Source organism: Protopterus annectens, chromosome 6.part0 (genome assembly GCF_019279795.1).
Source record: "Protopterus annectens isolate FY-2018-M chromosome 6.part0, PAN1.0, whole genome shotgun sequence".
In the NCBI taxonomy this organism is placed as follows: Eukaryota; Metazoa; Chordata; order Ceratodontiformes; family Protopteridae; genus Protopterus; species Protopterus annectens.
In genome coordinates this window covers 913,022,299-913,039,828 of record NC_056737.1, presented here as the reverse complement: position 1 = coordinate 913,039,828, position 17,530 = coordinate 913,022,299, and the positions used below count along the sequence as shown (strand labels likewise).

General features: G+C 42.1%; 1 protein-coding gene across 1 annotated transcript in view; it reads right to left on the bottom strand.

Moving 5' to 3' along the window:
- Nucleotides 1-17,530, bottom strand: part of WARS1 (tryptophanyl-tRNA synthetase 1) — a 572,087-nt gene that overhangs the window by 177,385 nt on the left and 377,172 nt on the right. Inside the window, exon 9 of the mRNA XM_044074563.1 lies at nucleotides 446-619. Coding sequence (XP_043930498.1) covers nucleotides 446-619 — 174 coding nt within the window. The remainder of the gene's footprint in view (nucleotides 1-445; nucleotides 620-17,530) is intronic.

Below are 17,530 nucleotides of genomic sequence, written 5' to 3'. Positions count from 1 at the left end.
CAGTACAATAATCAACAGGAGCCCCTGTTGATTAAGAGAGGCGAAACTGCCAAACACTAACGATCTAGGCAACATCACCTAACTACTGGTACACAGGATACTAACTACTAAGGTCAAACAAGACCACAGGACAATTTAGGTAAAGACCTATATATATTACCACTAAATAACAGTAAATATGCAAAAAAACACTTATGAATGAAAGAACTGCAAAAGACTTAGCCAGAGCCAAGAGAAGCACATCCAAACTCGTCGAAGCGGCAAATAAGATCTGGGGATTACACTGGTGCACCATGGGATACCTGCTTAGCCACGAGCCAACCAGAAGTCTTCGAGCTTGAAAATCGGCTGAGTCGGAACCGATCCATATGTAAAAATGAAGGTGAGATTGGACTACCTAACATATCTCATTATACGAGTGGGGGCACTCCAGACATGGCCTTACCTTTGTTTTAATTTGTTTTGCAGTATCTGTAAGAAAGATGGAGGAGTTAGGATCACTTGCACTCATCTTTGTCTGAGCTCCCTGCAAAGCTGGGAAGAAGGTCGAATGCATTAGTGCTGGTTTGATGTAGCTGATTCTGGGGGCAACATCTCTTGTCATTCTGAAATATGGGTCCTAAAAAGAGATTTAAAAAGAAATTAATGCTTGTTTAAATGCTCACATTAATAACATTTTAAAAAATGATACACTACAGGTGACAACTATCTAGAGAGTTCAATGAAGAACTCATGAGTAAATGCAAACATACATTCATAAATAATAAAGATAGACTAAACAGTAGTAACATAGCCCCACAGCTGTCTACATAATCTCAAATTGTCAAGAACAGGTGGGCTCCTATTCTTAACCATCCCCTGTCACTAAGGGACCTCCTGAAGGCATGGTTCAGAGACCACTACTTTTTGGCATATTTGTCTCAGACATCAGAACTGACTTCAGTGTCTGGCTTACCAAATGTACAGATGATTGCTAGCTTTGTGACATCATCCTTAACCTTGATACAGCACTTAAAGCTGCACAGAATGGTGCAGTATACATTACTCTGCCTTCAGTTCCTTGAAAAGAGGATCACAGGCTTGTCTTATAGCCAGAGACAACAACCCCCCCCCCCTTTTTTAGGTTCATAGGTGTATACTACACTAACAACCACATGGGCCTCTAAGCCTAACTAAGGCATCCCAAATGTATCAGACAAGTTTTAGTGCCCTAAGGTTAATTTAAGGGGTATACTTAAGCTAGAGCTTGAGTGGTCAGGCATTTACAGACTGCTTCTGTTCACAGATGCCAGACCAGCGATGAATTTCAGATTTCTCATCCACTGGTCCAAGTTATACATGAAGAGGGTTAGGGAAGAACTTTGCTTCCAATGGATGGGAAGCTTATTCCAGAGAAGGCAAACAGGGTAGTCTCTGAGACACACACCTGTCCCTCCAATATGTTAAAGTCCTAGATCAGGTAATTCTGATACAAATTGTTCTGTGGGTATGCAGAAGGCCCATTAGAGCAGGACACAAAGATGCCTTATACACCAGGCACAGACCGTCCCTCAACAGTCTGTCAGAGACAAGAGTACAGGGATGGGGTCTTGAAGTGATATTGTTGAAGTCATGTTACTGCCTTGTATTAGTTTTGTGAAAAAACTCTGTGGACATTGCAGTTGCTGCATGTGCCTAGTCAGGTACAAATCGAAGGTGACACTCTATTCAATGATTAGTCTGAAGAGGATCAAACACAGTGGACCAATGACTTCCTTGGTCCTAGATGCCATAACCTTGCTTGCAAATTGTGCAACATAGAATAATTTCTTTACTACTGCAGACAGATTATGGTAAAAGGTTGGGTAACTGTCTACATTCACCCTCAATTCCCTGGCTACTGGGTTTTTACTCAGAGTTGTGTTATCATTGAGTTAGTTTCCAGGGGGTAGTCGACTTTCTGAAGGATACTATTATGCATTTCTTTGCACTGAGTTTTAGACCATGGCTCTGGCACCAGTTGTTTGTCTGTGTCAGCTCTTCCTGGAGGATATCAGTGCCTTGGGGGGGGGGGGGGGGGGGCAGGATTGAATGACTCCACCTAGTTTGCAAAAGTCTGCAAACTTGGTCAGCCAGACACCCTTGACGCTGACCTTGAGTTAAAAAAAAAACAAAAAAAACAGCTGCCAAAAAAGGAGCGGACCTACCACAGAGCCATGAGAGACTCTGCCAGTGACCGACCTCTTTGTGAAGGTGGACTTCCCATCCTAACTTCTTTGGTCCTCTTACAGTGCCAGCTGGCTATCCAACAGGTGATATGGGGTTTATAGTCAATTTCATAAGTCTGTCTACAATGCCTAAGAGGGTTACATCAAATGGAAGCCCTTGTTCATTGCTTTGTTGATCTTCTCGAAGAAGTCCACCAGGTTGAGAAGGCATGATCTGCTCTTGACAAAACTAAACTAGTTAGGATACAGTGTCTGAAGGCTTTCTATGTTACTGCTAAGCATTTCCATGAGAATTCTTTCCATGGCTTTGCGTACAAGACTAGTCAGACTTATGGGTCTGTCGTTACTGTGGTCCGTAGATGGCCCACCACTGTGCAGGGGAATGACCGTTCAAGTTCTCCATTTGTGCGACACAAAGCCTTTCTGGAGGCTATAGCTAAACAGTGACTCTGGCAGTCCTGATATGTGATGTTTAATATTATTTAGGAGGTAACCTGGGATATTACTGGGGTCCATTAATCTGGTATTCTTGGCCTTGGAGGGTGCACTGAGGGCCTGCTCTCTACTGATATATAAGTAGATCATAGTAGATGGTACTTCCTCAGGGATGGCTGGGTGGAAGACAGGGGTGAAACTGGAGCTGAATTTGTTGTCCAGTATGTTTGCTATATCTTCTGGCTCAGTGTAGATGGCTCCGTCTACAATCAGTTCTCCACACTGTTGTGTACTACCTTTGAGATTACGGACATAGCTAAAGAAAGCCTTATGGCTGCCCTTGGACTAGGAGATCATTTGTATCTCAATTTTTGCTTTGGTAGACTTGATATGCTCTATGAGGTACTTGTTTAGAGTGAAGAGAGAGAGTTTTTATCCTACTGGGCATTGCAATTCATAAATTTTGCCAAGAGTTTCTTTCTTTTGTTATGCAACCTATTAATGTTGGGATTCTAGCAGTGTGGCTTGTTTTGTTGTGTGCTTATTCCTGTAGGCACAGCTATCTTTATGACTCTATTAACATGATTTAACAGGGTACTTCTGAACAATTCCAGATACGCTGCAGTGTTCTCAGGGTTTGGGGAGGCTTGAAATTTTGCCAGGTTATCACTTACTATGAAATTTGCCTTTTTCTTAGTTAGCTGCAGTCCTGGACTTTATTTTTATTTCAAAGGAGACAGCTTTATGGCTGGCCCTTAACAGACAGGACATTACACTGGTGATGGTGGGGAGAGGGCACAGATAGTTAACGTTGTCCATGAATATGGTATTGGGTTGAAAAGTGAGTATTCTCCAATAAGATTACGTGCATGCTGTTGTGTTTCCTGGGTTATAGAGGGCAACCTAAAGCTTGCAATAATATGGTGTAGAACTTTGCTAATGGTAATTTGGATGTGGCAAAATTGAAGTGCATCATCCTGTATGACCAGCCTTCAGGTCTGTTTGTTTTTTATGTAAATCGAGACACGTCCACCTTTACTCTGTGCCTGTACAGAAACATATCTAAATGTGTGAAGGGTATTGTAGCTCTGTACTGCCAGTGTGTTCTCTGTGGCATTAAATCACATCTCGGTAACTGTACAACATCTGCATTCTTCAGGATGTGGAAAGCTCGGCGTGAGTGGATTTTTTTTAAGACTCTTGGTTTTGATCTTAAATTTTAGATTTTACTGAATTTGTTTTGCCATGTGGGAAGGTCTGTCAGTCTGGTATTGCCTAAAAAAGACACTATGGGAAGGACAATGCTTTGGCCAATACTCAAAAGCCCAAAGTGTACAACAGCAGATAATCCCTAGCCAAGAAGCATGGTCTATTAGCCATATCCTCCCTTGCTGACAAATACTGCACTCCTTTGGAGCAGCACCAGAAACTAAGACAATTATTAAAATCAATCATCTTCTGTTCATACTGTAGCATTATCCTTGGAGAAAGTAGAATGCTGGTCAATGATAGGCTCATACGACCCTGGGACACACACAGTCAGAAAGCTTCATTACGTTTCTCTTTATATAGGTACATCTCAGAAGTCCATCATGTCTCTCTTCATACAGCTTCATTACGTTTCTCTTTATATAGGTACATCTCAGAAGTCCATCTTGTCTCTCTTCATATAATCCAGGAAGGAACTTCTCAAGTCATTTATGCCACTGTAGTCAGAAAGTCCTTCTATGTGACACATCTCATTACTAAGGGTTTTGCATCCAGGAAGAAAGAGGTCATTGTCTCCCTCTACTCTCCTCATTAGGCCAATCATTGAGTACAATGCCCCATTTGTCATGTACCTCACTAGACACCTGCAACAACTGGAGAGACCACAAAAGTACCTCACAAAGAGGATCCTAGGCCTTAAACACTTGTCCTGTATGGACCCTATATGGACAGACTCAGAAAACTCCAACTATTCTCTGTCTCATATCACCTACTTAGAGGCGATCTCTGCTTGACTTACAAAGCCATGTCTAACCCAGCTCTGTTAGAAATGCTACATCTAAAGAAATCCCAATCCCTCTGCACCACACGCTCCAGAGACCTCAACTTCATTACCATAATCAGCAGAACGTGCTGAAGGGACAGGTTCATAACCCAGAGACTGCCCATGCTGTGGAATAGTCTTCCCATACATGTCAAACACAGCACCTCACTGGCCCTCTTCAAGAGAAATCTTGATGAGTTGAAAGGAAATAGAAAATTCACCCCAGGGGATCACTCCAGTAGCTCTACTCGACAGAAGCACTGGGAACTAAGGTTGGTTGGCATGATGCCAGGGTAATCCTATGGGCTAGGCTTGTAAAGGTTCCAGGGTTATTAGCCTAGTACACACCTATGATCCTATGCCTACATGGACTATGTATATAGTTTCTATATGCAACAGACTGTGAATGCAACTATAACCAGACTTTGATTTTAGCAAAACCCAGCCAGCAAGACTGAGTGTCTTAAGAAGACTTTGGAGCCATCATAGTAAGAATCACAGTAACAGCACCCTGGTTTAGCACCATGTCATTACTTTTTCATGTCTCTTAAGGGAATCTCCTGTGATCATACTATTTGGTTGTGTGGGGGGCTTATCGTATGGGCACAGAAGCTGATGCTCAGAGAGATGTGGCTATATGTGTTGTGGTGGGTGTTGTTTTGGTACAGTGCTTTTGGGGTTGCTGAGGATATTGTTGTAGGTGCAATGTCTGGGAGGACTTTGGAGATTAGGAAGATTACGTTTAAGAGCCTAAGCATATATGTGGGTCTATTTGTCTGCTCCATACTGTGTGGTGGGTGTAATGTGTGCATTTCTGATGACCTTATTGGTATTATGAGTGTCTGTATAGGAGTGCTTTGCCTCTAGTGACACTGTAAATACATGTCTCACATACCTTATCAGTTTAAGAATTAGTTGGCTATTAATAAACAAGAGGCACTTGTTACATTGCCCCAGGGCACCTATTTCCACCAAGCTGGCTTCTGAGATAGCAAAGTTTGGGTTGCTGAAGGAGAACAGAGGACAAACAGGAGCACCTAATACAAAACCCATGGGGCAGCGCTTGCCACTGTACAAGCTAGTTGCTTTTTGCACACAACCAAGTACTGGGGAAGTTTCATGGGTAGTTTTATAGAGAAAATGTCAATTCAAGGTGCCAGTATCTAGATAGGGCCAACTGTGTCATGAGCAGCATAACTCAAATGCGCCAGATTTATAAAAGCAGAAAAAACTGACAGAAAGGACTGCGTAGCCCTCTGACCAATGAAACAATCTCACTGAAAGCCTTTCTGTGCGATTTCCAAATCAGGCAGATCAGCCTACCTTATACTGCCATTAGAAAAACAGGCCCAAGTCTTCTTAATGTAAAACCACACTACAGCTAACTCTGTTTGAATGCTAACACAGCAATTCAAATAGCTAGTTAGAAATGCACACTTTTAAAATGACTACAATGCAGAGAACAGCAGCAAGGACAGTGAACAATTAATGGCATTTATGCAATGATAAACTGCAGAATAATACAATAAAGAATTCAAAAATACAACAGCAATGCTCTTGAATAGCTTCTAAAAGTGCACTTCTGTTTTCATAAATTCTTGTTTTCTCTGTATCCTTCTGCTCTCTTACAGGCAACATATACCCGACATTACACAGCATAAAAGGACACCTTACCATCATAAAACCTTTGTTTATAATACCCTCTTATGACATGAAAACAAGAAGACACATAGCCTCAGTAAAAATTAATACTAGCTGTACTGTGAAATTTGACAACTTTGTATACCGAAGACTCACATGCCTATGGAATAAACTCTCTTTCTCAATTAAGCTCTGCCCATCAGTCCATACCTTCAAGAGGAACTGGATGCCCCCCCCCCCCCATGTTTCAGCATGTGAGCCAGGGCATCAAACTCTTTGATGGCTAACAGGTGTTTCCGCACCTATCATTCCTATATGCCATACATGTGTGTGCCACCTCTGCTTTCATCTTAACATTCTTTTTAAAACCATCCAGCTATTGTTTAAATTTTCAGCTGAACTATATTTAACTATCCCCTCAGACAACGCAATGCAATGCAGCCTGCTTCCATTTGTCCTCCCCGTGCAAATGATGACAACTGTGCCATTGCCTTTTTTTTAATCTTTCTTATTCAGGGTTACATATGTATACTGTCTGATGCACAGGGTGGAAAAATAAATGAGTGCTTAGGATATGTACTGGTGATGTTATTTGAAAACTTTTCCTGATTTATTACAGCATTTTAGTGTTGTGATTCCTACCTTGTAATCGGTGACATAGCAGTCATGCTTATTGCTACACTTGTGACAGTGTAGGGATAAGTAAGAGTTTGAATTGATTTTTCTATACTTGGTATTTTAGATGCATGAAGTCATGTTAGCTGATAAACTGCATAAATATATATTATACGAGTCAGTCCTGTCACATATTGATGTCACTGCTGGACAACTCACACGCATTCTACTTGGGTACATTTTCAAGTAACCGTATCTGCCATTCATTCGTGTTCTTACATATTTTTTTCTTTTGCAGGTTCAACACTTACGTCAATAGTCCTGCAGTTACAACTGTTGTCCTTTGAGGCTGACTCTGTCTGATGCCAGCATTACAGAGTCATTACATGGGTAAGTAAAGGTTATGAGTGTTGCCTGGCATCAATTTTACTGTATGCACGTGCACAGGATGAAAGGTGTACCCCTTAGGTGGTCAGCATGTGTGCTGTCTGTTGCCTCTTGGCCACAGCGCGGGCATATTGTTCATGCCTATGTCTACCTACACCCACAGCAGCTGGTTGTTCCCCCCACTGACTCCTCACCTGCGTATGGCTGGGCGACCTTGCCAGTGGTGGTGGAATGTTTGCTCCTAGCCCTTGGTGTTCCTGTTGCAGCTGTTTTCACAAGATGATACTATGTAGGAAAGGACAGACTGTAAAACTTTCAGCACAAGTACTGAGATTATACAGCAGACCACTCCCTGATGTATATAGGCATCGAAACCATGACTTCAGCAGTCCAAAACACATGCTCTAGCATACTTCTTGCTTGAGCTTGTACCTCATTATAGTGTTCCTCTGTGGGTGTGGGTGCAATAATGATGGGCATCATCAGCCATGATTCAAGTGCATCCCTGACACCCCCCGGTAAATGGCCTTGTGGGATATTACCTTTGGAAGAGCCATGAGTTCTGTCAGACATGGGAGTCATGGTAACTGCTGGGGTAGCTGGTACACACATTCAGGATGATTCCCTTTACACATTACACACAGCCTGGCAGTTAACAGAATGGTACCCCCTTCTGTTGAAGTAGACCCTTCCTTGTTCTCCCAGTGGTCCTTTGATCTCAACTTGCATACAGTGTATGGCATCCGTAGACTTTAGGAAAGTGTGCTATGGAGTAAAATTCCTATATAGTTCTAACTCTGTCCTCAGGGGGACAGGGGAATATGGGGAATATATATATATATATATATATATATATATATATATATATATATATATATATATATATATATATATATATATATATATATATATATATATATATATATACACACATATATATGTCAATGGTAAGATGTAGCAAGCATTCAGGAACTGGTGTAGGATCCTGGTTGCTGACACCTGTGACACCCTCAGCATGGCCCCTGTAAGTATCTAAAATGTTCCTGTAGCTAATATTGTGAGTTCTACATACCTTGGTCACAACAGGTATTGGTTCCCCTCAGTCTGCCCTTGCTCTCAGGTGAGGACAACAGAGGTTGCAGAGTTCCTGGAGTGTGTCTCTATCCACCCTGTAGTGTTCTATTACTTCCAACTTCATACAGGCCATGAAAAGTTGAATGGGGTTAAATATCCTTCTGCTCCTTGCCCGAGGTCTATCATTAGTTTTTCAGACTTCAGCCTGTTGCACATAAACATGCAGAAGAGCAGCAGCAGCCCCCAGCATTTTTTTCCCTCCATAATAGTTTCCATGGCTGCATTTCAATAGGTTTTAGAATACAAAGTAAAAGGTTACACTAAATGTACAGGATTGCTTTCTAGATCGCTGAATAGCTCCGCCATACAGTTCAGCTGCTTATGCTATAATTAGCATGCCACAATGTTTACCGTGTCTGCACAGCTCTACACATCGTGTAGAGACACTTACTGAATACAAATCAGCACGTTACAGTGTGTGTCGCAGCATTTTAGCGAGCCATGTGGGATTTACTGAATCCAGTCCTGGGTCTCACTCTAGGCAGACAAATCTGCCTCAACTGAATAGAAAGTAACACTGAAGATTTATTTATCTCCGCAGTTTCTGCCAGTAATGGGTCCCCTAACTTTCTTTTTATAAACTTAGAAAGTTACTAGAATAGGATTTTTGCTCGCCTGCATTTCTGAAGGGTATGAAGTCTGAAACTAAAATGTGTGTCATTATTTGACTTCAGTCCTCAGAGATTTGCCTGAAAACAACAAATTTTGTGAGGAAGAAACCAAATATATGAGGCAAAAAAAAAAATCTGGACATTCTGTAATAAACTGGACAGTTGAGAAATACAGGCAGTGAGGCATAGGCAGTTACACTGTCTTACTGACAGCGTTCACAATGTCTTTTATGGCTTTGAAAGCTGGCAAAGCACTTTTTTTCACTGTAACTGAAGCTCCATGCACTACATTTTATTATAAGTGGGACGCCAACCATAACTTGCTTATTATGTGTTCTCGACATGGCTACCAAGATTAATTTTTTTTGGCATCCATGTCTTGAACATATAAGCAGGTTATATTCATTGAGCGCTCATAATCCTCTCTGTCAGGCATATACTAAGCAATATGGAAGGACTCAAAATGGAATGTTTCTACTCTTAACAAAATTCATTTGAATGTTAAACATAGCTGTACAATCAAAAGTACTTTTGAAATTTAATACAGTGGTTATTTTTAGTCTTAACTATGGCTGTAACTGGAAGATTTGTTTTAATTACGATTGGTTTTAATTATTTATCAATTTGTGACAATTTCCTAACTGTTTCTGTACATTGCTAGGCTTCTGGTTTATGCTTTTATTCCTACATGAAAGGCAAGAATGTCAACAGCAGAATGTGTGTGAACAGAACAGCAGCCAACATCAGAGGGAGAACTGAGTGGCACTCCTGACCTGTCAAGGAGGTTCTCCAACAAAGTGAAGATGTAGACCTTATTTTTCACATTAAGTACTCTGAGGCAGAACTTAAGGAACCACCAAGATGGAAAAAGCCTCCTGAGGGTCACTCAAAGACCAAGTTCAAAAAACTCAGTCCAGAAAATGCTATAAGAAGCCACAGTCCTGCAGATAATGTTGAGACAGCAACGGTTGGTGAGAGAGCAATGAAGATGAAGTAGATGCAGCAGACCTGGATACATACTTGTGGACAGCACTGGATGCAGCCCCTTCACCACTGGAGAAGGCTTTGAATTCAGCATTCCCCAGTGAGTGGTGGACCAGCTGTTGGCAAAACACAATGCAGACAGCAATCAACTTGAAAAGGGGATGCCTGGCAATACTGAAATCTTCCACAGACAAGAAAATAAACAGCTGGTCTGTATTCCTACAACTGCACACATACTATAGGTAAAAATCTGAGCTGGTATTACACGTCCAGAGTTGAAGGTCTCCCTACCTGGTTTCTGCTCTGGAAAAAAAAAACAGGCAGATGAATGACATGGTTCAAGGACAATATGAAATGTGGATTCACATTAAGGAGGATACAACCCTTGTGACAGACAAGGTACAACTCCCTAACTGACAGCCTGAAGAGCTGACATTTTGCAAGTAAAAGGGATGGCCACCAGAAACTGTTTGTTCCAAGAAATAAACTTCAACTTTATTGAGGAAGTAGGCTTGCAACTAAGCCTATTGAGTTCTTCAAAGAACAAGGATGCAACACTCCCTGAAGCAATTAAGTGACCAACAGGTACTGGGCTGCAATTCTGTATTCCACAAGGGCAAAAACATTTGATACATCCATACTGTAGAATACAAGAGAACCTAACCATGGTCTGAGACAGGCCTACATCACCTGTAATCTGACCGGCAGGTTAAAACTCCACCTAAGTGAGAAATGTTTCCAGTTGAAGAGACAGGCCTACTGAGTGGAAGATTTCCTAGCAGCTTCATTTACCTCTGAGATTACAACTAAAAGATCCAGTGGGATCAGAATCTACAGCCCTGAACAAAGCCCTGAGGTGCAGCTGTCTGGTGCTTCAACCTGGGAAACCCTAGACTTGTACCAAGAAAGATTCTTATATTGCCAGGAATTTCAGAGGCTGAATCTATGCTCTTCTCAACTTCTTAACCACCATGTAGCAATGCCAATGAGTCTTTGCAATGAAATGAGGGGTCATCATGAATAGCCATGTGAGAGAATGCATCCACCACTACACTTCCTACTCATCCTGCTAAACCAAGCATAAACGTTGTAGCATTGCATTCTTTAGCGTGGCAAAAAATTCCGTTTCCAAAGTACCCTACTTCTTGAAGACTCTGCTAAGCACATCCTTAGAATCCAAAGATCCAAGAAAGGACTAAGTAAATGGTTCATATGATCTGCCAGTGCATTCACTTCCCCATAAAATAAACTGCCGAAAAATAGACTGATGCCTCTATCTAAGGATCACTATCACACAAGCACTGCCTCTGCACCCAGGGAGAATGATCTTGTACTCCCACATGTTCAAGCAGCAGTCAAAGAACTGCTTATATGTGCAGATGAGGAGAGGCCCCAAAAGCCACATGACTAAGGTCTTAATGATAAAGAAGTTTACTGCCCTTGGTGTTTACTTCAGTCAGGTGAACTTTCCTCTCCTAGGGGGATCCACACTATCTGCACCATGTGGAAACCAAGGAGGGTTCCCTAGCCAATAAGCAGAGTACAGTTGTATAACTAGGCCTACCATAACAGTATATGTTCAAAAGGCTCACTGCTGCAGTAGACTAAGCTATATTCAGACGTTCTGCTAAGGATCAGTCAGCCAGCTTTCCAAAAATTGAGATGACCAGTATAAAGTCAGTATACAACTGGTACCCTCTTAAAAAATTACATTCCTGGGTGCAAACTTGAATACAACTGCCCAGATGGCTTACCTTACGCCAGACAAACAAAGGCAACTGACTATATACTTCAAATAGATGGCAATAAAAACCCAGTTATCTGCAAGACAAATTCTGCAGGCTTTGTGGTTCATGGCATCCTGCATTCTACTAATTCCATATGCAAGACTGCATATGAGGAAACTTCAATGGTACCTAAAAAGTTTATGAAGTCAACATTGTCACAGTCTGGAAACAATTATTCCTCTCATTCCCTGCCTACAACAGGAGTTTCTTTGGTGGGCAGAGACATGTCACCAAAACAAGGGACGGTCTTTCATTCTACCCCCTTTATGTTTAGAAAGGTGTAGTGAGAATCTTGGGGCATGGTGGGGGATCTGTAGCAAGCTACAATTTGGACTGCAGTCTTACAGTACAGTTGTGTACACTTACCATAAATGTAGATGTTTGAGTGTATTCACTGTTGCAGTCATTACATTTAGGTAATCTGCTGGCAGGTTGCCCACAGTCGGCCTGAATATCAAAGTCTTGGGTCTTGCGTCAGTTGCGGTCTCCTCTTCCATGACGTCAGGTCGTCAGGGGTATAAAACATGCAGCCGACGCCATTTTATTCAGTTTTTCTTGCCCCAGATGTCAGGTGCTCCTCAAATGGGGAGCAAAGATATATATATATATATATATATATATATATATATATATAAAGAGCAGTATATATATATATATATATATATATATATATATATATATGTATGTATATGTAAATGCACTTTTAACAACATAACCTTTACCTTCATCTAAAAGCAAATACACCCCAAAGGCTTTAGAATATAGTGAAGGAAAGAGAAGTTCTAGAAAAAAGGGGGATGGCAGGTGGGTAACCCAGACTGCAACAGTGAATACACTCGAACATCTACATTTATGGTAAGTGTACACAACTGTACTATGTTCTTCGTGTTTCACTGTTGCAGTCATTACATTTGGGTAGAATCCCAAAGCTATGGATGGGAGGATGGAACTAAATAGCATTAGGAGCGGATTTAAGGCCCTGCAGAACTGCAGTGGCAAAGCCTGTCCTGGACTTAGAAAAGAGAGAGGCAAATGATAATGCTTTATAAAAGTATGAACAGAGCTCCAAGTAGCAGCTTCTAGAATGTCTTTGGTTGGAACTCCTCTAAGAAAGGCTGCTGAGGTAGAGGCAGCCCTGGTGGAATGTGACCCGATTCCCTTGGGCACCGGTTTACCATGATGCATGTAGCAGAAACGAATGCAGTGGCTTATCCCCTTAGAAATAGTCTGTTTTGATATAGCCCTCCCCTCTGATCCTGCAGCAAATGCCACCAGTAGTTGTTCAGACTTTCTTAGAGATTTGGTCCTGTTTAAGTAGAATCTTAGTTGTCTGTGTACGTCCAATGAATGCAGAATCCGCTCCCCCTTGTTCTGCGGATTTGGATAAAATGTTGGCAGGTGAATAGCTTGGTTAAGAGCCACACTGGATACCATCTTAGGCATAAAGGAAGGATTGGTCTTGAGGGACACCCTGTCTGGGTAAAATGTAATAAAAGGCTCCACAGTCGTGAGGGCCTGCAGTTCTGAAACCCTTCTTGCTGAAGTGATTGCCAAAAGAAAAGCTGTTTTCCAAGATAAAAACTTTATATCCGCAGTAGCTGCTGGTTCAAAAGGAGGCAGGGTGAGTTTTTCCAGCACAAAATTGAGGTCCCATACAGGAGTTGGTAATCTTCTGGGAGGCCTTAAATTTTTGGCTCCTCTAAGAAACTGTTTTAGCAGAGGATGAGAAAAGATGGGAGGCTCCGTATTGTAATGAGCCGAGATGGCAGAGGCATGGATTTTTATTGAAGAAAAAGGTAGGCCCTTGTTAAGCATCTCAGTCAAGTATTGTAAAATCTGAGGAATATTTGGTTTTGCTGTGTCCGTTCCTTGTGCTTGGTTCCAAGCATAGAATCTCTTCCATTTATCAGCATAAGATTTTCTAGTACTAGGCCTTCTGGCTTCCAAAATGACATCCATCACAGATTTACTGAGAGGTGTTGTTTGAATAATTACAAGATCAGCCATGCTGCCAGATTCAAAGTTTGGAGATGAGTGTGCAGAATTTGATTGCTCTGCTGAGACAGTAGATGAGGTATTTGAGGCAAGTACCAAGGAGGGAGTTGAGACATATTCCTCAGAATTGGGTACCAGTGCTGGCGGGGCCAGTCCGGGGCAATTAGGATCATTTTTGTTTTTTTCTGTCTGACCTTTAGTAAGACCTTGGGGAGAAGAGGCAGAGGAGGAAAGGCGTAAACTGATAGGTTTTTCCAACTGAAGGATAGGGCATCCACAATCCATGCTTGTCTGTGATAAGTCCTTGGGCAGAATTTGTCCAGTTGATAATTTTGGGGAGAAGCAAATAGATCTATGTCTGGGATCCCCCATTTCTGTGTTACCAAGTTGAAGACTTGTGGATCTAGTTTCCACTCATGAGGGTCCATAAGATTTCTGCTTAGGTCATCTGCCAGAGTATTTTGTTTTCCTGGCAGGAATTGTGCTTGAAGATGTACTTGGTAAGTTAAGGCTGTGTCCCACAATGCCATGGCTAGTCTGCAAAGGGGGTAGGAATGTGTACCCCCCCTGCTTGTTTATGTACCACATAACTGTGGTGTTGTCCGTCTTTATCAGTAGTTGTCCTGAATGAAGTAAGTCCTTGAAGGCTGTCAGGGCATTCTAAACAGCTAGCATCTCTTTCTGGTTGATATGCAGATGCATTTGTTTTGGGTTCCATATGCCCTGAATGCATCTCCCTGCCAGGTGGGCCTCCCAAGCATAGTCTAATGCATCTGTAGTTAGGGTTTGGGTGGCAGGGAGTAGAGTGAAAGACCGTCCCTTGTTTTGGTGACATGTCTCTGTCCACCAAAGAAACTCCTGTTGTAGGCAGGGAAAGAGAGGAATAATTGTTTCCAGACTGTGACAATGTTGACTCCATAAACTTTTTAGGTACCATTGAAGTTTCCTCATATGCAGTCTTGCATACAGAATTAGTAGAATGCAGGATGCCATGAACCCCAAAGCCTGCAGAATTTGTCTTGCAGATAACTGGGTTTTTATTGCCATCTGTTTGAAGTATATAGTCAGTTGCCTTTGTTTGTCTGGCATAAGGTAAGCCATCTGGGCAGTTGTATTCAAGCTTGCATCCAGGAATGTAATTTTTTTTAAGAGGGTACCAGTTGTGATTTCTTTTCATTTACTGTGTACCCTAGGCATGTTAGAAGCCTTTTTACAAATGCCAAATGTTGAAGAAGAATGTCCTTGTTTCTACTTGAATGAGACAGTCATCCAAGTAAGGATAGATTTGTATGCTTCTTTGTCTGCAAAATGCAATTACTGGTGCCAGGCACTTTGTAAAGACCCTGGGTGCAGTAGATAAGCGAAAGGGCAGTGCAGAGAATTGGTAATGCATAAAACCTGTCTTGAAGCGGAGGTATCTTCTGCATGATTCCCTTATTGAGATATGCAGGTATGCCTCTTTTAAGTCTAGAGTCACTAACCAAGAGTTCTTGCCTAGCATGGGCAGTAACTGTTGTAAAGTCAGCATTTTGAAATGTCCAAGAACGTGTTAAAAATCGATAAGTTCAGTACCGGACACCAGGCATGGTCTTTTCTGGGTACCAGGAACAGTCTTGAATAAAGACCTTGTCCTTTTTCCTGTTCTGGTACTGGGTGAATAGCCCCCATATCCACGAGGGATGTAACTTGTTTCTGAGCCACTGCTCATTGATTTTGTGCCAGATTTGGCCAACTGTTTGGAATTGGCAAAGTATGGAAATGAAATCTGTACCCCTTGGGATACTATGTTTAATACCCACTTGTCCTGGGTAATTATCTGCCAATTTTGAGCATGAAGTGCTAATTTTCCCCCCAAGGGGGCTACCAAAAGATAAGTGCTTGGTGATGGTAGAGGGAAGTCATTGAGAGTGCTTACTGTAGGGTTGTGCTTTGTTTCCTCCAGATTTGGAGGTAGAGGCACCCCATTGCTTTGACCCGTAAGAACCCTGTGATTGGTATCTAGAGCCTTTTGAGCGCCTGGATTTGCCTTGTGAGGCTCTGTTGGACACAGGAAAGGACCAATTTTTAGTGGTCCAGTGCCTACTGAATCTGGGTGGCTGCACTTGTAAGAAATTTTTTACACTTTGCATAGATTTAGCTTTGTCTTCCATTTTCTATAAAACCTCTTCTGCCTTAGAGTATCATGCTGTAAAGGTGCATCCAACAATTTAGCTTTAACATGATCAGGCAGATTTTGCTCCTTGAGCCAGACATGCCTTCTAATCACAGATCCAGTAACTGTGGCCCTGCAAGAGGCCTCCAAGGAATCAAAACCACATTGCAAAGTATGCTTTCCAACCTGTTCTACTGCATGCAATAATTCCTGTAATTCTTTATTCTCCACACAATCAGAAATCAACATCATTTTCTGTTTCAATAAGCCCATAACATGCTGTCTATATTTAAGCATATGAAACTGGCAGTTTATGGCCCTAATTGCCAAGGTTGCAGACGTATAAACCTTCTTTCTCCATTTATCCAGCGCCCTGGAATCTCTATCAGAGGGGGTAGGATTTTGGGCTGTAGAGGCCTTTACACCTTTGGGGCCCTGTGAGATAGTTTCAGGATCAGCAGCAGGATTTTTGTGGGAGTCAAGAACCCTGTAATATCTGTCTGGCTTACTAGAAGCCGGAGGTAGGGAATCTGGAGCCAAGCTTGATTCCGAAAACACATCATCAACAATGTCTAATACAGGAGGTATAGCCAAAGGCCTATGCTGAGGAAGAAGAAGGAAATCCCTAAGTCTCTTTTTTGATTCTGAGAAATCCTGACTCTCCCAATGAAAATGTTCCCTTAAAGTATGCAAGGTTTCTCCAAAAGAATAATCCTAAGGAGAAGATGCAGATGGGATGGATTCCTCTGCATCTGAATCCTCATGGGGTGGTATAGAAAATTCCTGATCAGAAGAGGAATCAGAAGAAATAGAAACCTGATCTGAAGATTCATAATCAATGTCTTGCCTAGGCCTCTTAGCAGGGGGAGGGGGGGGGGGTTGGGAACCCCTGATCAAGGTAATTAAGTCCTTAGCCATTTTGATCATCTGTTTTTTAGGCATAGGGGCCTGAGCACGTGGTTCATGCATTGTTTTTTTAGACTTAGAAGTTGTTTTTGTTTTCGAAGCTGGCATCGGTTTTATGTAGAAATGCTGAGGCCTGAAAACACTCTCAGAAGCCGGTGCCTGCTCAGCGGCTCTGGACCCATCCGAGGGAGAGACATCCGCAGGTTTAATACTCTGAGAATCTCGCGGCATACCAGACTCCGCATGGGTCTCGGTAGAGGCCTGCGACTCAAAAGTAGTGGGTATCAGGGGTTGCGAAAGCACCTCACTGAGTACTGGCGAACCGGCGACTGGCTTAGGAGAAGCTTCGTCATCGGTTTTGGACCTCGACGGTCTGTCTCTGTCTTTTCCTTTGCGTTTTTTGTGAACTCCGGTTTTCGGATTGCTATCCGAAGACATTTCAGGGTAATTAAATCTGGATCCAAAATATTTTGAAGCAAAATTATACCGACGCTTAATAGTGCGTTGGTTAAATCTAGCACAAAACCGACAGCAAGACACGTTATGATCTGGGCCTACGCAAGGAATACAGTACAAATGAAAATCCTTATGAGGTATTTGCTTCCTACAAGTAATGCAATTATTAACTTTTACTGACATCGGTA